At 36.7% G+C, this 21402-nt stretch overlaps 1 protein-coding gene across 2 annotated transcripts in view; it reads right to left on the reverse strand.

Annotated features, from left to right (window-relative positions):
• The window catches only part of Ccdc30 (coiled-coil domain containing 30), a 126129-nt gene that overhangs the window by 55035 nt on the left and 49692 nt on the right, over nt 1-21402 (reverse strand). For both annotated transcript variants that reach the window (XM_046468816.2, XM_046468817.2), the window contains one exon: nt 2783-2962. In XM_046468816.2, coding sequence (XP_046324772.1) covers nt 2783-2962 — 180 coding nt within the window. The remainder of the gene's footprint in view (nt 1-2782; nt 2963-21402) is intronic.

The raw sequence follows: 21402 nt of genomic DNA on the forward strand, positions 1-21402 counted from the left end.
TGTTGTGTCCGCCGAAAACTGAAAAATAAATATTTAAAAAAAAGTCAATAGATAACATCACCAATAGATTTGATCACTTGGAAGACAGAACCTCAGATAATGAAGACAAAGTATACAATATTGAAAATAAAGTTGACCTCACAGTGAAGATAGTAAGAAACCATGAACAGAATATCCAAGAATTATGGGATATCATCAAAAGACCAAATTTAAGATTTATTGGGATAGGAAGGTTCAGAAATTCAAATCAAAGGAATACACAATCTCTTCAACGAAATAATAGCAGAAAATTTCCAAAGTATAAAGAATGAACTGGAAAATCAAATACAAGAGGCCTATAGGACACCAAATGTACAAAATTACAACAGATCTACATCAAGACACATTGTAATGAAAGTGTCTAGCATACAGAATAGGATAGAATTATAAAGGCAGCAAGAGAGAAAAATCAGATCACCTATAAGGGAAGACCAATTCAGATCTCAGCAGATTTTTCAACCCAGACTCTCAAATCGAGAAGATCCTGGAACAACATATACCAAGCTGTAAAAGATAGTGGATGCCAACCAAGAATCTTTTATCCATCAAAATTAAGCTTCAAATTTTATGATGAAATAAAAACTTTCCATGATAAACAAAAGCTAAAAGAATTTACAGCAAGAAAGCCTGCACTTTAGAACATTCTTGGCATAATATTCCACGAGGAGGAAATGAAAAACAACAATGAAAATCTGCAAAGGGAAGAACTACAATAAAGGAAAAGCCAACCAGAGGAGAAACCAAGTCAAGCTAAATACTAAAAATAAACAAAAATGAGCAGTAATGGGGCTGGGGTTATAGCTCGGTGGTAGAGCGCTTGCCTCGCACTTGTGAGGTACTAGGTTCAATCCTCAGCACCACATAAAAATAAATAAAATAAATAAAGATATTTTAAAAAATGACCAGTAATACAATTCATGTCTCTTTCAACCCTTTTTGATAAACTTTTACACATAAAATTTTTAACTATAATATCATCTAATTTTTCAGGTTTTGTATTTTTTTTTTGTTTTCCATTTCTTTTCACAAAGTTATGCAAATATTTTCTTTAAAAGTTTTACCATTTTATACATTATATTTTAATATATAATTAATCTGGTATGTATATATACATTGCCTGTGATATGAGATGAGGTATATTTTATTCTTTTTTAAAAAAAATGTTTATTTTTTTAGTTGTAGTTGGACACAGTATCTTTATTTTATTTATTTTTATGTGGTGCTGAGGATTGAACCCAGGGTCTCGAATGTGCTAGGTGAGTACTCTACTGCTGAGCCATAATCCCAGCCCCATATTTTACTCTTATAATTAAAAATCCATTGTTCAAGATTCAAGGATGAAAAAGATCCATCAGAGTAAAAATTGTTTAAGGTATTTATAAAAGTAAGGGCAAGGTTGAGGGAAACTAACAAATTTTGTGAAGCACCTTTCCTACCGTAGACTTGAAGAGGTAGGAGGTAAAAGAAGAGAGAGCCATTATGAAAAACTTGTAGGAGAAGGTGACCTAACTGAAGTTATTCCCACCAAAAGCACGTAGAAAACAACTCACAGTTTATTAGATTCTTATAGGGAGGAATAAAACACCTCCCTCTACTCTTGTATATTCTAAGTTCATCTCTTTAGTGTCCCTTTCTGATGGAATTCAACCAGAAACCACATAACATATGGTTATGCTACCATACATGTCTCATCAAAAGGTGAAAGATGGAGAAAGGAGCCAATATGGCAGCCATTGGTTACATGAGAGACTACTGAGTATTTGAAATGTGTCTAGTCTGAATGGAGGTGTGCTATGTGTTAAATAGACATTAGATGCCAAAGAATTACTAGGACAAAGAAAATGAACATTAAATATCTTACTAACAATTATTTTTTTTTTGCAAATTATGTTGGTAATCCATTGGGTTAAATAAAAATACATTAAAATTAATTTATCCATTTGTTTTAAAAAAAGAAGTAAAGAAGAACAAGGTTATACATTCTGTAACTTCACTGTAGTACTATATATCCATATTTATATGTTGTCATTTTTTAATATTTGTGTTATCAAAATTCATATAACTATAAAACTAAATAGGGCAAATTGTACCATATATAAATTATATCTCAGCAAATATGACTTTAAAAAGAAATCTAGTTCATGAAGTGTTTTAATAGTATTGAGCACATACTAACCACCTGATAAATAATGGTTATTATTATGCTTCATTAAAACAACCAGCATTAAACTGTTTCATAGTGGGGTAGGGAGGGGGAGCATGGGAGGAATAGTTGAATTCTAGATAGGGCAGAGAGGTGGGAAGGGAAGGGAGGGGGCAGGGGGTACAAATGATGGTAGAATGTGATGGTCATCATTATCCAAAGTACGTGTATGAAGACATGAATGTGTGAATATACTGAGTATACAACCAGAGATGAAAAATTGTGCTCTATATATGTAATACGAATTGTAATACATACCATTGTCATATATAACAAATCAGAATAAAAAAATAAAGAAAAAACCCCTTTTTTAAAATTTGCAGATTGCTAGCATATATACCCTTTCAGCAGCAGAGAAATGACGGTGTTCTGTCTTATTTAGTAGGTAACAGTTAAAGGAGGAAGTTACTAGATAGTTTACATTGTCCATCCATCGTCATGGTGGACCCTATCATGTATTATAATGTTGAGGGATTTTCATTCCTATGTTCCCAGGGTCAGCTGAGACCCTTCAATAAAGGACATTCCGGCTAGAGTTACCTTGATGATTTCTTCCTGAAGCAAGCTATTATGCTGCTTTAAATCCAAGTTCTTTTCTCGCTCATATCGAAGCTCTTTTTCAGCAGAGTTGAAAAGAATTTGGAGGCGATGCAAATTCTTGCGAAGTTGTTGTACTTCCTCTAGCGGCTCGCATTTTATTTTTTCTCCAGATGACAGATACTAAAGTAAACATTTAGAAAGAGAGTCAGGTCTGAAAGAATGTTGGTAAAACACCAGTTCAAGCTTTTAGATCAAAATTGTTAGAATATCATTAATATGTAAATGGTTTTGGAGTCAGTTTACCTACAATGAATTGCTCTTTTACAGTTATGGCTACTTGGTAGTGTTTATGTGATTTCATAACTGTTCAGTAGAGAGAAAATATCAGACGAATTATGGGAATAAAAATTGTGGGGCTGGGGATGTGGCTCAAGCGGTAGTGCGCTCGCCTGGCATGCGTGTGGCCCGGGTTCGATCCTTAGCACCACATACAAAAACAAAGATGTTGTGTCCGCCGAAAACTAAAAAATAAATATTAAAATTCTCTCTCTCTCTTTCTCCCTCTCCCTCTTTCACTCTCTCTTTAAAAAAAAAAATTGTTAGGCATACACAATTAACCTCATTTTTTTTGTGTCAGTGAAGGGAAAAGAGAAGCATGGGTGATTTTGGAGCAAAACACCCCCTTTAAATGAAGAGCTCAGAATTAATTTGGGGGGGGGATGAGGTTTGAACCCAGGGGTGGTTAGTCACTAAGTCACATCCCTAGCCTTTTTATTTTTTATTTTTTATTTTTTTTGAGACAGGGTCTTGCTAAATAGCTCAGGGCCGTCCTAAATTACTGAAGCTGGTTTTGAACTTGTGATCCTCCTGCCACAGCCTCCTGAGCTGCTGGAATTACAGGCATGCACCACCACATCTGACTCAGAGTTAATATGTGAAGTAGAGTGTGAGCATATATGTGCATGGGAGTGAGTACACATGGGTCTGGCAAGAAGAAAGAAAATTTAGCCAAAGGCCTTCTGCTTCTAGCTTTCTTCATCTCTTCATTTTTGCTACCTGATGATTCTTCTCCAGTTTCTACTCAACAGCAAGGCACTCTTTGGAAGTTGAGGAGTATCTACAGTACATAGCACTTACATCTTATTATCTTCATCCTTTCACCTGTTGATGGACACTTAGTTGATTCTATAACATGGCTATCATGAATAACGCTACAATAAAATGGGAGTGCAGATGTCTCCTTAACATACTAATTTCAAGTCTCTTGGATAATATGCTCAGAAGTGGAACTGTTGGATCATATGATAAACTTTTAATTTTTTGAGGAACCTTTATAGTTCCCCCTTCTCCATACCTTTGCCAACAAATATTCTGTTTTTTTTTTTTTAATAATAGTTTCTTTTTTTGTGTGGGGGTGGGTACTGGAGATTTAACCCAGCGGTGCTTTACCAGTGAGCCACATCCCCAGCCCTTTTGTGTTTTATTTTGAGACAGGGTCTCACTTAAGTTGTTTAAGACCTTGCTAAGTTGTTGAGGCTGGCTTTTTTTTTTTTTTTTAAATCAGGTTTGTTTTAACCTTCATTTCAAACTAAATAAACATTCATGGCAAGTTTGGGTTTCTGAATGAATTTATTTCCTTATTTTAACCATTCAAAAGTTTAAAACAAATGCTGGCTATGAATTTGTTAAATGAAACACTAAAGTATACTAGTGGGAGTTTTGTTATATTTGAGACATACAGAAGTGGCTTGATGATTGGCATAATGTTTTGATTTGTATCTGAAATGTCTTCCAAAGGCCATCTGCTTGGTCACCAGCCTGTGGCACTATTGGGAAGTGGGAAACCTTTATGGGGTGGGAACTAGTTGGAGGAAGTCATTGTGGGCTTGCTGCTGCAGAAGAGTATCTTGGGACCCTGACCCTTCCCCCCCTCTCGCTTTCTCTGGTCACCATAAGCTGAGCAGCTTTGCTCCACCATATGCTCCCTGGCATGCTCTGAGGCTGGCTTTGAACTTGCGATCCTCCTGTCTCAGCCCCCCAAGCCGCTGGGATTATAAGCATGTGCCCAGCGCCCAGCTACTTGTTGGCCTTTTTTATGCTTTCCTTTTGACAAATTGTCTATTTAGATCCTTTGTCCATTTTAAAATTGGATTGTTTCTTTTCTTGCTATTGAGTTGAGTTCCTTATTTTGGATATTAACCCTTTATTAGCTGTGTGGCTTGAAAATATTTTCTTTCAATCCCTAGATTATATCTACACTGTGTTGATTGTTTGTTTCCATTGCTATATAGAATTTTTAGTCTGATGTAATCTTATTTGTCAAGTTTTGCTTTTCTTGCCTGTGCTTTTGGGGTCATAGCCAGAAACTCTTTGCCAAGACCTCCGTGTCAAACTTTTCCCCTAAGTGTCCACCAGTTGACAAATGTGGTATATATAAACAAATGACATGGAGAGCTATTTACCTTTAAAACAGAAGGAAATCCTTACACTTGCCACAACAAGGATGAACTTGGAGGATATTATGCTAAGTAAAGGGAGCCGGCACAAAAAGAGAAATATTACATGATCTCACTTATATGTGGAATCTAAAAAAAAAAAAAGTTGAACCCACAGAAGCAGAGAGAACAGTGCTTGATAGAGGCTGGGAGCGGTGGTTGATGTGGATGGGTGGACCATCACACTCTGGTTACAAACACCAACCATCTCATTAAGTCCAGTGATTCTGACTTCCTGCTCATCAAGATCACTCAGATTCAGAACTATCTTTCTTAGTTTTCTACAGGAAGAAAATACATCTAAACATATTTTAAATCAATTATGGAAAAATAATTGGTATCCTGATTTGATACAGTATCCTTTAAAGTTTAATTTGAGTCCATCCTTCAGACATGGATCTGTGTCCTAGGTGGGCTAAAATATCATGATTCACCAAGATAATCAGTTACCCTAGTAGTCAGCTGGCTAGCCTTTTGTGGGAAATAAGTTTGAACTGTGCACCTTGGACTTTTCTGCAGGTGGAAGCAAATGATGTAGCAGTTAAAAAAATCAAGCTCTGGAGGAGGCAGACCTGGGTTCCCCAGCCCCCTAATAGGCACATTATTTGCACTCTCTAAAGCCTCAGTTTTCTTATTTATGTGGTTGCAGCAGTAATATTCTTGTCCCGTTATATTGCTTAATTTACACAGGGCATAGTGCCTAGAGCATAGTAAATACTCAAAGTGTTAGGGAAAAGGTTAAGCTAGATTTTAAGCCTGTACAATTAAGGTAATAAATTCTGCTTCCAACTTGTCTCAAGAATATTGGGAAAGTAATACCTAGAATTTGGTTACGTGGTGACCCCATCTGCAGTGGATTTAAACAGCAGAAACGAAGCCCCCAAAGACCATCAACAGCCACAAATGATATCACAAAATACTTATAAACAATACAATGCAAATACTCGGTCATGGAAGAGACTCTCGTGGCTCTTTTTCTGTGTTTACTTGTCTGTGAAGATTCTTAAGTTTGATATCTGGCTCAGCCCATTGTTGCTTAAACGTGTAGGTTATGAGGATTTAGAAGACACAGCAAGGTACTAGATACTATAATCTGACAAAGGGGTGAAGACCAATCCCCCACTCCACAGAGAAGAATAATTTCTAAGTGTCAGTTTGTCAAATAACTCTATGTACATAAGGATCCGAAATTATCACTGTATAGAAATGGCAAGAACAAAATCTGTCCAGAATGTGTTTTCTCCCTTGTCTGCTTAAAGAAGTAAATGAAATAATGTGTACAGCAGTTGCTTTGGGAAATGTTGAGTTCAAAACATCTATTGTGATTATTGTTGTATGTACCTTAGCACATGACCTGATACATCATAGATAATATTGGTTGAATAAATGAGTAACAACAATTTCAACTTCCTTGAATAATTCATGGTCAATATTATAGGAAAAAAATGACTGAACTCTGAGAGAATACAGCAAAACCCTAAAGGCTATGTTGTATATGATTTGCCCTTCTACAGAGTAACTATTCTCCCAAGTTTCCATAGGACTTGAATACATTTCATAATTTTTCACCTCCTCAGTGGTGTTGAGAAGTAGATGTTTCAAATAATAGGAAAGGGTAAATTAGAGAAAATTAATAAATTAACCATGCATCACTTTTCATACTCTAAAGGCACACTGATCTTTCAAATTCCTAAGGAAAGATTTTATAATCTTTGTGAGTACAGTTCAGCCTCTGCTTAAGCCTCGACAGTGGCCCTGTATTCTATAAAGGACTTTCTGGGAGATATAAAATACTTGAACACTTCATGTCATACTCCTCTTTGTCACGACCTGATACATCATAGATAATACTGGTTGAATAAATGAGTATGAGTCATAAATCATAAATAAATAAATGAGTCATAAATCCAATGACTCCATTTCCTTTCAAATATGGATTGGAATCTCCTTTCAGGTATACAATCTGTGTTTCTGTGACATGCCTAGTTTTCAGACTCTGGATCCAAATCTCTTTTCAATATATTTGTTTTTACTTTCTTCCAGGTATGTTTATTTTTAAATTTTTTGGTACTGAGGATTGAACCTGGGATGCTTTAGCACTGAGCTAAATCCCCATACATCCCTAGCCCTTTTTATTTTTTATTTCAAGACAAGGGTCTATTTAAATTGCCAATTCTCCTGCCTCAGGCTCTCAAATTGCTAGGATTACAGGCATGCACCACTACACTGGGCTTGACTTTCTTTTTTAAAGTGTATACTCGAATCATTTTTCATTTATATATTTCATATATATTATCAGCCTTTGAAGGTGGTTTACTTATGGGCACAAAGGCTTTCCTCTGTGGATCTTGAAATAATTTCTGGAAAGGTGTACACAGGGCAATCTTAACTTGCACAGAAGTGACCTGTGAAAACTGAAGTATGGCTGGTAGTCACTCCTTTTATTTCTCCTGTAGGCAGAGCTACAGTGAACAGAAAAGGCCACACTTAAAATAATTCTGTGTGAGGCCTTTTGCCACTAAAATTAAGTACTTTGCACAATAAGCTACATATCAGGAATAGGAAAAGTGGCACATATCCTGCCATCCTGTATCCCACCTGTCCAGGGGTGAACAACTGGTCACATTGTTTTTCCTGTGAGCCTAGATGGAGCTTAAGAGACCTTTAATGATGAAGTGGATCCACTGATGGGATTGAGGTTGAGGTTATAATATTGCTTAACAAATGCACATTAATGATGATGTTAAAAATGATGCTAGTCAGAGGAAGTGAAGCCATGAGGGCATGTGTTTATAGCACCTACCTGGATGCTACTGTCATCTGAACTATCCCCAGAGTTCTGACACTGAAGGAGGCTCTCATTCACATGGCTCGCCTCTTCTCCAAGCCTGACCACTTCCTTAGGCTTCATGGCCAACTGCTCTTCTTCATCTTTCGTATCTCGATTCTGTTGAGAGTCCTCCTCCTTCTGCCCCTCTTTTGGAAAAGTGCCCTCCTTTACTGACTCCTCTGGAATTTCCTTCAGCTTACTTTCTCCTATTTCGGGACTTGGTGCAAATATAACAATAAAAACTATCAAAATGCTTATCAATGTAGCAGAAAAGGGGAGGAAAAAAGTCTACAAGTCAAGAAAGTACTGCAAGCAAGATTTTTAAGCTGAATTCTATAGAAGAGTAGCAATGTTATTCTTACAAACTTCAAAAACAAAAGAGTTGCATTTTTTTTTCACTCACAATCAGGGAGTGGACCCATCATAAGTGTGTGTGTGTGTGTGTGTGTGTATGTGTATATATATATATATATTTTTTTGGGGGGGGGCACTGGGGATTGAACTCAGGGGCACTTGCCCACTGAGCCACATCCCAAGCCCCATTTTGTATTTTATTTTGAGAAAGGGTCTCACCGAGTTGCTTAGCACCTCACTTTTGTTGAGGCTGGCTTTGAACTCACGATCCTCCTGCCTCAGCCTCCTAAACCATGGGATTACATGCGTGCCACCACACCTAGCATCATCATAGATTTTACAGCCAAACAACTAATGTGAATGAGTTTTATACTTTTTCAACTTTTAGTATTGCATTGGTCAGACACAATTTATAATGATTTTTTTTTAAAAAAATAAGCATTTTAAAATGCTTTTAAAAAATGCTCCAGAAACCTTAGGCACTTGGGGCAGATACTAGTACTACTATAAGACACAGTCTCTGACCTAATGAGCTATTAATTGTGGCAAAGATAAGTAAACGAGTGATTAAATGAGTAGTAAGCACTCTGGGGCCTGGTGAATCACTAGGCACAAGCCAGACAATGTAGAAATATTCACTTGTGCATACAGATATTGGGGAGAGGGTGTTGGTATAGTTGAGAACATGGAAAAACAAAGTGATTTCTCCTGTCTTAGAGTTAGGAGACTTGGGACCTCATCCAAGTCCTGCTGATAAGTTGCTATGTATGTGACTGTGACAGAAATAGTCATTCTAATTCTCTTGGTCTCAAAGACATCATCTGTGAAAAAATAAAATTTAGCCAAATATCACTGGTTTTCAAACTTTCTCTCCCTTTCTGTCTTCCACCACTGGGGATTGAAACAAGGTACATTTTACCTCTGAGCTACACCCCTAGCCATTTTTTTTTTTTTTGAGATGGGGTCTTGCTAAGGTGCTCAGGCTGGCCTCAAACTTGAGGTCCTCCTGCCTCAGTCTTCCAAGTAGCTGGGATTACTGGCATGTGTCACTATACCTAACTCAAACTTATTTTAGCTGTGGATTCTTTAAGTGAAATCTTAAGCAGAATCCCACCCAGGAAACAGACCAAAGTAGAGCTTCTCTGGCTGACATGGAAGCAGAAGGTCACAATCCCATTCATCTGTCTTGCTCATCTTTTTACAAGGTAATTTCTGAGGCCCTTCTTTAGTACTCTTGAAATTTTGGAAAGTAGGTTTAAAACTATTAGGTGAGACAATCTACAGGTCTCTTCTACTGTGAGATTCCAATACTCTATAACAGCACTATAAACAACAGAAAGCCAAGATGCAGTCCTTTACCTTAAAGGAGCTTAGAATCTAGCAAAAGAGACGCACTACGAAAGTCAGACGATCAGGCATACTGGGCAGCCTCTGTGTGACCATGTGGGAGTACCACCTTCTACATTGTTTCAGTTGAAGACTTTGGCTCATGGCTTTCTGTCACTTTCTTCACCCTCTTCCTGCCGCAGTCCTGGAAGATCCTATAGATCAGCCACCAATACCTTGGCAACACCTCCTGAGCCCCACCTACCTACCTGTGTGACCACAACATGGTGTGTATTGAGAGCAGCCACTTCACTGCCAAAACACCAAAACTCCATATCTGACCTCCAACTTTTTTCTTTTTCTGGGACTTGCTTTCAGTTCAATCATAAATGCTGTCAACTCTGTGTTTCTCTATCAGTTCTCTTTACTTGTTTCCTTCTTCAATACAGAGTCTGGAGTTCACTGTTTCAACCACTGTCTAAATAACATGGTCAGCTTTCTTAACCCATTGTCCTTCCACAGCACTCAGGGGGCAAAGCCTGAGCCCCAAGCAGATCCAGCTCCTTTCTGGTCTATCCTAAACCACTGGAGGTTGCTGAAAAAACAATATATACACTCAAAGACAGATGCTAAATTTAGGTTCCCTAGTCTCAACTTAGCCGTTAACACCACCCTGTGGTAGACAGTTGGCTTTCTCTTGTGTTCTCTCCAATGATTACTTCAAACTTTCCCCAGCTCTTAAAAATTCTGTTATTTCTATTCCTCTCTCATTCTCAGCAGACGTCTTTGCTCACTACTTCACAGAGGACACAGAAACTACGGAACAAGTCTTTTGACTTTCTTAAAAAGTAAAAAACTTTTTTCGAGTAAAAAACTTATCTGCATCTCTATCCATTCTTTTTCTTGCTCCTGTGGAAATGGAAGAGGTGGCCCACCTCTTTCCCGGCTAAGGCCCGTCCCTTTGCTGATACTCTCAGTTCTTAGCCTGTCATGTTAAGAACTCTTTTCCATCAGGATTTGAACATACATAAATTACCTCTTATGTCAACCTCAAATTTTCTTCTCCCTTTCAGAACTAAACTTTTGGGGCAGTATTGTCTACACACACTGTTCCCACTTCTTCATCTCCTGCTCATTCCTCGTTCACTCCATTCATCACCCCACAGGATGGAATCTAGAAAGCAATCTGTTTTCTACCCCTCACTGGGACTACTCTTATGTCTTCAGCCACTTTCTTATTGGTGAATTCAGTTGTCAACATCTGTTCCTCATTTTACTTGACATTTTGGCAGTACGTGACACTATGTCTTTTTGAAACTATTGTCTTTTTGAAACACTCTTTAATCTAGACTCTGCAAAACACACTGTCTTGACTTTTCCTCTTCTTCTCTGGCTGCTTATTTTCATTGTCTCAGTCACCTTTGCAGGGTACTCATTTTGTCTCCAATAGAGGTTTTCCTTAGGTTGTTTTAATCAGACAACCTCTGGGGTCATTTCATGCACTCATGTGACTTTTGCTACTATCAATTTGTTGGTGATTCCCCAATTTATCTCCACCCTAGGCTTTTCTCCTGAGTTCCACAAATCTATAAATCTGTGTATTGACTATCTCCAATCAGCTATCCCAAAGATACTTTAAAATTCATATATCAAAAATAACTTCTTTCCCTCTTCCTGCAAAATTGTTCCCTAAGTCAATGAATGACATAATCAGACCAGAAATTTAACTAATTTTAAGCCTCTTCTGTGTTTTTATTTTTACTTTTAAATTTGCTCTAATTAGTTATACATGACAGGAGAATGCATTTTGACACATTGTACACAAATGGAGCACAACTTCTCATTCCTGGCTGGACATGGTGCAGAGTCACCAGTAGTATAATCATACATGTTCATAGGGTAATAATGTCTGTGTCATTCTACCATCCTTCCCATCCCCACAGTCCCACCCCTCCTCGCACTCCCCTTTGCATAATGCAAAGTTCCTTCATTCTTCCCTATTCCCACCTCCACTATGGATCAGCATCCATTTATCAGAGAAAACATTTGGCCTTTGCTAACCTCCTCTCAATTCCCAAATCACAGTTTACTACACTCTCTTCCTCACCATGAATCCCTGAATCCTGTTGAGTTTACCTCCTCTGGGTGCCATCTGCTTCTACTCACCAGCATCAACATGGCTCACCTGGATGCTCATAACAGCCTCTTAACTGGTCTTGCCACCTTAATTTTTATACTAATAAATTTCTTTTACACACAGCAGGCAGAGTGATTTTTTTTTTCCTAATGCACAAAACGTCTTTATCTTCCTCGTGCCAGTCAACCCTGTAGTAGTTTCCTATTGTCTAAACTACCCACAGGGCTGTGGGTGTAGCTCAGTGGTAGAGCACTTGCCTAGCATGTGTGAGGCCCTGGGTTCAGTGCCCAGTACCACAAGCAAACAGCAACATGAACCCACCTCCCTAGGATAGGCATTCCTGTCCCTACATGATCAGGCAGGCCTCTGCCTACCTTTCCATTCTCATCAACTTTCTCCACCTCCTCTTTTCATATTCTAATTCATGAAGTCATTTTTAGAAGCACAATCATACTTTCTTTTCTGTATGTCATTTGTTCTATTTTGTCAACTCCTTTTTTTTTTTTTGGCTTGGCCTTTGATTAGTTGTACTTTGGCACCCACATTAAGTTTCACTTCCTTTAAGAATATTTTCTGATTCTTTAGCCTGAGCCAGGACCCCTGCTTTATGCCCCAAACATTCAATACTGCTTTGTATAACTATCTTCCTCATCAGACTATGTGCACCATAAGGATAGGAATTATATTTTGTTTTTGTATCTTCAAATTACCTGGAACATGATAGATAGCACAATTTATTGTTCAATGTGATTGTGTTATGGACCTGACATAAGTAGAGGGGTGAGGCTGCAGGAAGTAAGCAGGAAGAGGGGAGAGGGAAGCCTATGTCTGATACACAGATTGCTGGTAGGCTTGGCATTTGGAAAGGGTTTGGACCAAAAGTCATGGAGGGTGGCAGCAAGAAGCTCTTTAGAGAGAAGCCCAGCACCTTTTTCCTGAAAGGCTTCCCCACTCACAGACAAATTAAGGCCCCAGTCTTGCCTAGTGTGGTGAGTATCCCTGCTAATTACCTCCAAATCAGCTGGGCAAATTTTTGTCAACTTTGACCATTAATGTCAAGTCTTCTGTGAAAAGTTTCATATTGGTGTTTTCATCTCCATTGCTGCTTGCTCAACCAAGGCCACTATCCCTTCGACTGTGGCTTATATATTGTCTGTCTTCCATCTCTACTTCATCTAATATAGAAACACTGGGACAATCTCCCTCAAAATCCCTGTAATATACTGTTCCAGTGCTCACAAACTAGACTTTCTCGCTCCCTACAGCAAACCTAAATGCTGTAATCACCTTCTTGATTCTTTGCTTTTGTTAACACTATCCTCTTTTTCTCCACCAACTCTCCAATACATTCTTCCACTTGGCACATAAGTTTCCTGATTTTGAAAGTTAAAAGCAACTTTTAAGAGAGCATAAAATTCAATGGCCCGAAATTGTCAAAACAATCTCTTTCTATTTTGGAACACTTATGAAGAAATAAATTTGGCTACAGCTGGGAGTATATTTCTCCAATTCAGGGATAAGTGCATCCTTATCCCTGAAGTAAACATTAATATCTATTATTTTATTTCAATTATTTAGTTCTAGGTTTTTGGTAAGATAAAATAATTTGATTTTTATCTATTCATTTTTGTGCTAAAGCAGACTAGTTCATTTGCCCAAAGCCACAAAAATTTCTGTAAAAGATAATTTTGGTGGAAAAATAGAAATACAAGAGTTAGGGGGAAAGATTAAACAAACAAATAAAAGAGAAAGTTTCTTAAAATTTAATTATCAGATATAATGTTAAATAAGAATAGCAAAAAAGAAAAAAAAAAACACCTATGGAGAGTAAATCCTTTTTTTTTTTTTTTGTACCAGGGACTGAATATAGGAATGCTTCACCACTGAGCCACATCCCCAGCCCTTTCATTTTTTAATTTTGAGACAGGGCCTTGATGTGTTGCTGTGACTGACCTTGAACTTGCAATCCTCCTGTCTCAGTCTCCTGAGTCACTGGGATTACAGGAATGTGCCACTTAGTTATACATAAAAAAATGAATATGTACATGAGAAAAAAAGAAAGAAAAATGAGGTTCCATCAATGGTAAGAATTATGGGTTTTTAAAATTTCCCTATACTTCTCCATATTTTCTAAATTTTCACTAAAACCCATATACTTAGTTTTAAAAGCAAGAGGAAAAGCTTTAACATGTAAAAAATATATCAAAGACAAACTTTCTGGAGAATGCTTAAAATCAATTTTTCCTATCAGATCACTTGAAAATGAATGTCAAATTCTTATAATGATCAAGCCAAATAAAACATACCTTTCTACAAATAATTAATGTGATATGGGATTTTCTCAATTTACCAGAGTTCTTTTCTCTCTTCCTTTGGGCTTTGTATCTCTACTTCCAAAATTGGTACTTTCAACAACAGATCTTTATAAGCACTTTCACTTGTAATTAAATTAGCAGTTGCAGTTTTTCCCCCTAAAGTAAAATGATTTAATTGTTCCAATTCTTGTGAAAACTTCAAGATCTGTAAAGTTAAAAGGTAAACATTCTGTTTTGTATACTCTTATGTACAGTTGTAAAAAAGTATACACTATTCCATTAAGTGCTTAATTATTGGCTTAAACAATAAAGTTGAAGCCTCATTCCAACTTAATTTAATACTTTTACTTGTTATATAACTTAATCCATTTTTACCATATGCATAAGGGCCTATAAATCGATGACTTAAATGTATACAAAGAGATGGTATTTTTAAAACATTTTTTAGATGTTGATGGGCCATTATTTTATTTATCTATATGTGGTGTTGAGAATCGAACCCAGTGCCTCACACATGCTAGGCAAGTGCTCTACATACTGAGCTACAGCCCTAGCCCAAAAGAAGGTATTTTTGATCTCTGGGGTTGGCACCTCAGATTGCCACTTAGAGTTTTGTTGGACCTTTTAACAGGTATGTGATCTATAGAGTTTTACACTATTATATGCATTTTTGTTCTCAAGTTTTGAATGTTCTTCATTGATTCATAAAGGCACTAATATATTGCTGCAAGAAAACATAAGAATGAAATATGATATATCAAGAACTATGTAATGTTTTGAACAGCCAACAATAAAAAATTAAAAAAAAAATTAAAAAAAAAAAAAAGAAAACATAAGAATGTCAGATATACATTATGGAGAAGAACTTTCTCCCAGTCTGACCCTATCTATTAAAAAACACTTGAACTTGTAGAGGCTTCCAGATTGTTGTAGTGGTTCTGGAACCCTGGAGTGTCAATAAAAATGCTATCTTGTGCTGCAGCCCTGACCCTGAGATTCAGAATCAGTGAGTTGCAGTGGGAAATGGGAATTTCCCTGTAAATAAGCTTCCAAGCTAAATCTCCTTCTCTCTGTTCTCTGCCTTGAGAAGACAGTAGTTTGCAAACTAGGTGATCTCAGACTTCCCAAACTCCAGAGCAGTAAGAAATAAGTGTTTGTTGTTTAAACCAGAAATCTGTGGTATTCTGTTATAGCAACCCAAACTCAGTCCTCTTCAAAAATATCAAGGTCATGAAAGACAAAGAAAGACTGAGGAACCATTTCAGGTTAAAGCACATGATCCTGAATTAGATCTCACATTGCATTTAATTTTCCTGTCCTTTAATTTGAATTGGATCTCAGACTAGAAAAAATTATTGTTTTTTTCTATAGAGTAGAATAATTAGAAAGATAGGAATATAAACTGTAGATTAACTAATAGTAGTGTCAATGTTAATTTCCTGATTTTGAGACTTACACTGAGGTAATAACACATATTATTATTTTTAGCAAACACACATGAAAAATATTTGTGGGTAAAGTAGATTAGGTTTCCAGCTTACTCTCACAGGCTTCACCAAAAAAGTACCTGTGAGAATGTGTACACATATGTGTGCCTACATATGAAGATATAAAGTGAGAGAATAATGAGGAAAATATGGTACCATGGAGGAATGAAAGCATAGGGAATTTTTTTTGTATTGTTTTTATAACTTTTCTGTAAGTCTGAAATTATTTCATCACAAAAAGTTTAAAAAACAAGAGAGAGACAGATTGCCAGGACACTGATCTAGATTTCTGGGTTTTATATTATATTCTTCTCACCTCATCTTTGTGTTGACTTTTCTGATGATATTTTGAAAGACACATCCCTTTAACTCTACAAAAGGTACACAAGCAAAGCTTAGTAAAGCTGTGCTATACATGTCTACCCTTCCAGGTAGAATATCCTGTGTTCTGGATGTTTCCTGCCCTATGTTGCATACTATAATACACACTCCAAAAATGAAGTTGGTGGAAGGTCTATGTAAAACAAAAAATGCACAAACTAACCCTAAATGGCAAGTTCTGGTTGAAGTCTAATATTTTCCCTGAAATATAGCTTAACTTGTAATCTACAGTACATGGCAATCTACTGTATAATAATGAAAGGCTTTCACTTCCTTATTTTAAGAAACTCTCATTTCTAAGTTATCTCTTACTGAAAATTAATTTTCTTTTATCTTCCCCACATGCAAGGTGTTATATACTGAACATTTAAATATGTAATAATTTAGCCTCACCTTTGTTTCTAACTCAGCATTCTCTCTTTGGAGGAGGTCATATGCTATTAAAAAATGGTCTCTGTCTTCTGGTGCCCCTGGAAGGCTCTGAATTTCACTATAAAGGCATGCAAGTTCCGACTTTGACTTTTGCAATTCCTATTAAGAAATAAAGATATTTTTATAGAATACATCCAGACTATTTCCCCATAAAAGGTAGAATATTTCCAAGAATAAATTTTGAAATGATCCTGACAATTTTTTTTGTTTAAATAGTCATTAAATGGAGTATTATTAATTTCTGTCGTTCACTGGTTGTAAGATTGGATTCCTAGAGTCATTCCTACATTAAGCAAGGTTTGTATAGAGATAAAATCTTTAGTAACTCCTATATTAAATAGTTGTATTATCTTGTTTTAAGAATGCATCTATGTTGCCTTTCATAGAACAAGGTGCTGCTGTGTGGTTTACCTTTAACCTTGCAGCACTCCTAGAAGATGTTTGTTGAAACTAAGCTCAGAGTTCTCATAACCAGGAAGTTGAAAAGCTGAGATTCCAAACTCATGTCTATCTTACTTCAGACTCTTGTGTTCTCAACTATAAAGCATGCTGCTTTACTTAACAATACATATTCTGTGACTTAATCAACCAGGATTTCCTCTAACCCTATGGTTTTCATTTCATACCCATGAAAGAAAATACTTTATTTAGTTATAGATTTCTATCAAATTTTTGTACTGTTTACATGAACTATGTAGTGTTTGATTGGTAGATGACAAGGGGCTAAGAGTCTGTGTGTCCGATAACCAACTGGTGATGTATAATTTGTTTTAGGAGAGGAGCTGTTTGGTATTTTCCCAAAGCCTTGAGATCAGAAGGAGTAGAAATGCTGATGACATTGGGCAAAAAGGCAAGAAGGTAAGGGTTAGCTTCCCAAAACCACAGGAAGGTGGCAAGGGGTGTCAATTCCCTATTCAATTTCACTAAAAATTCCTGTAGGTCATTAGAGGTTGGGGCTTGGGGCATTGCCCTGCTGTCACCCACCCTGCCAAGTAATTAATAAGTATCACCATCCTCTAAATTGAGGATCTAGACTTCCATAATTCATTTCCAGGTCTCTCTTCAAAATAGAGGCCGATTTTTGTCTACTGATAGATCTTTCCAAGATGGCAGAACAATTATGAACATCATAATTGAACACCTGTGACTTAAAGGACTCCAAGGCTAGTGCTGGGTCTCAACTTGGGTAAACAAGAGCACTAGGCCCTTACTCTAGAAACACATATTCTATAGTGCTGTGGACCAAACTGTGTCACCCTCAAAATTTATATGTTGAAGTCCTAATTTCCAATATGGCTGTATTTGGAAATGGGGATGAGAAGGAGGTGCTAAGGATGAAGGGTGGAATCCTAATCTGATAGGCCTGGAGCCTTTGAAAGAAGAGACAGCTCTCTTTCCATCATGTGAGGACACAACATAGCAAGAGGGATCTGTCTGCAAGCCAGGAAGATGTTCTTGCTAAGAAGTGAATTGGGTCAGCACTTTGATTTGGAACTTTCCAGTCTCCAGAACTGTGAGAAAATATTTTTTTTTCTTCTTTCAGCCACCTAGTCTGTGGCATTTGGTTATGGGATGTGTTTATGGCATTTGAATGTCCAAGTTAAGACACGTAGTTGTGATTTATTTTAAAATAAAAATAAATAATACTACAAAATCCCTAAATGAGGAAAACATCTTGAGTGGCAATACCTCACTATCAACTTTCAAGGCCTTCTGTATAGTAATAAAACCAGATGCCAACTGCTTTTTCTTCTCTCTTTCTTCTGAAAAATCACCTTCAAACATTTCAGTTTTTTCTTGGCTCATTTTCTGTATCTATAAAAAGCATTTTACATAATTCAATTTATATACAATAACAGTGTTTCCTATAAGTTCTGACACAAACAAGTTTTCTGCGTAACTCAATTATAAAGTCATGCAGGGAACATGTGAACCTAGGAAAACTAATTCATGGAACTAGAGTTCATAAGAAACGATCGTCTCTTCAAGCCTGTTTATACAACTGTTAAGGGTAGTAAAACTTGTCTTACCTATATTATAGCCATCACAGTAGGAATAAAATGTGATTTTGAAAGTATTTTATAAATTTTTAAAACCTACCAAACATAAGGTATTGAAGAAATCTTTCTAAATTAACTGATGATAATTGGAATAATAATGGTAGGAGCTACTATTTATTTATTGAGGGTTTATCAAATGTCAGACACTGGGTTAAGTACCTTACATGCTTCATTTCATTGTTTTCCCAGAATGTCTATGAAATTGGAACAAATATATATTCTTTTTCAGAGGAGACTGGTGAGGCTCAGATATATTAGGTAATTTGTCCAATGTCTCACAGCCAGCACTGGGATTCAAACTCAAGTTTAACTTAAAAGCCCTTACCCTTTTTTCCCCACTTTTTTATTTGTTCTCTTTAGATATACATGACAGTAGAGTATATTTTGACATATTATACACACAGGGAGTATGACTTATTCTAATTAGGGTAAAAGTATCTATTCTATTCAGTCTTGCTGAAGACATTTCTTTTGTGTATAAAACCCTATTAGGAAATCCAATCGAAATACACCTTAGTGAACACACAGTGAGAATCAAACAAATTCTCTTGATGACCATGCTTTCCACAGCAAGAGCATATCTATCAAGTGAACTAACTACATATTTGGCTTGGCCAGTTAGGAAGCAGCACAAGACTGACAAATCTTCACTCTGCAACTTGGGAAATAAGGGATGGTATGCTTTACCAGTCTGTTCTGCTATTGACTACCAAAGGGACACTGAGTTAGTTACTTTATTTTTCTTAGCCTCAGTTTCCTCATTTGAAAAATAGGGACAATGAAGCCTTGACATACATGGGCACTTCATTCATAGAAAATGTTCTATAAATGTCAATTTGTATCATGGTTGAATTGTTCTGAATTCTCACATTTATTCTTCAATGAAGCAATACTTTTAAATCGTTCCTACAATTTCAATGCACTAGTCTATCCTATATAAATATGTTTTCCTTTTTGAGGTGCTGGGGATCTAACCCAGGGCCTTGTACATGTTAGGCATGGCTTTACCACTGAACTACAATCCTGGTTCACTATCCTAAAAATATTTTTAATATGCTCTCTCTTACTGGACTTCTCTTGATTACTCCTCCTCCTCCACACTCCTGTAACAACTGGTCACAGTCATAGTATGCAGATTTACCATCACTAGAAGTGTGCTTTCTCCTTTTGCCTATTTCCTGTAATCATTGAGCATCCGTATAAAGTTAGCCTCACCTGTATTAGAAAATGTAACTGAAAAATTATCTTTATTTCTTACCTCATTCAAATCTTGGACTTGATTTGTCTCTTGACCTTTCATTCTGGTTTTGCTTCTGTCTTCCTAGATTACTGATAATTCAGGCTCTAAGATGGAAATCTTAATCCAAATTAACCACCAGTTAAAATGCATATGTGTATTTTTTAATATTAAAAGAAAAATGTTATACATTTCTTAAGCATCCTTCCCTGAGGACATTTCTGATATCTCTTCCTATAAAAAAAGCTTCACCTCCTGTCTGTTTTTGGACCAGCTGCTTTTATTATTAGCTGCTTCACTATGGATTTGAGCTTTTGCTGTTGTTTGGCAGCTGAGCTAATGGAAACAAGCACTAGAAAAATACAGAATCTTAACTGTTCTGAATTAATCAAAATGCTTAATTTGCCATCCTCATGTTCCATGTCAATAAAACAGGAATAGAAATCTCAAAGTGATAAAAGTTAGAAAGAATGGGGAAAGTTACCAAAAAAAAAAAAAAAGGATGCTAAAACTGAAGTGTGACTTTTATAATTCCTTTTGTCCAGTGATATGGTCAAGAATTACAGCATTGCATAAGGATATGAGGAAGAACATTTTCCTGTCTGTCCTTCTTCACCAGCCAACACTTAGACTGGTGAACACCCTTGCAAATCCGCACGTGACAGGCTGATGCGTTCAACACGCAGAGCAAGAGTTCCTTAGCCTCACCCTGCATCACCTGATGCCTCAGCACAAAGTAAGGGAAACACCTCAACTGTTAAAAAAAATGGAGACATATTTTGTTTTCTTTGTTGGCTAAAAATGTTCTGTATTTTAATGTGATGATTTTAAAAAATAGTTTTTCTAAATAATATATCTGAAATTTGAAAAAAAATTGGAAAAAATAATTCATATTTAATGTAAATTTATACAGTCATGTATTTTAGTTTAGATTTAACATATCTATATGCCTATGAATATATAAAAATATATAAGGCATTATTTGAATATATTATACAAATATATATTTGAAGTTTACCATAGTTTGTGACATGTTGAATATAGTTAATACATTTAAGCAATTTGTGCACTTCATGAGACCTGTGACCAAAGTTTAAAGCAGGAAAGGGGCAGCAACAGTGGGAGATAGAGATCTCTGGGTTCTGAGGAGAGGCTACCTCACCTGTCAGCCAGCAGGGCACAAAGAGGAAAACTAAGAACTTGTTAGCAAGTTTCCTTAGCATGGGGTAGCTACCACCGACTTTGGAGAAACAGTTTAACGGCTCAGAATGTTCCACTTTCTGTGTTCTGTCTGAAAGCTGGGGATCATTTAATGCTGTAAACTAAACCATGCCTCCCTGCTGCCCCATCTCAGTCAAAGGCCATGGTGAATGCAGGCACCCTAAAGAGTAAAACACTGGGGTCATCACCTCTAGGGGGAGGCTGTGTATGTGTGCAGTGCTGGGCACACTACAGCCCTTGTAAGTTATAATAAACCCCCCATATAAATCTCCTCTGTAAATCTCTACAAGAGTTGGAATTGCATGGAAAATGGGCTCAGGGCCAGATAAACCTGGATCAACTCCT

This window comes from Marmota monax, unplaced genomic scaffold, assembly GCF_021218885.2.
Source record: "Marmota monax isolate L192 unplaced genomic scaffold, Marmota_monax_Labrador192_F-V1.1 WCK01_AAM20220418_F8-fsc00008, whole genome shotgun sequence".
Classification (NCBI taxonomy): domain Eukaryota; kingdom Metazoa; phylum Chordata; class Mammalia; order Rodentia; family Sciuridae; genus Marmota; species Marmota monax.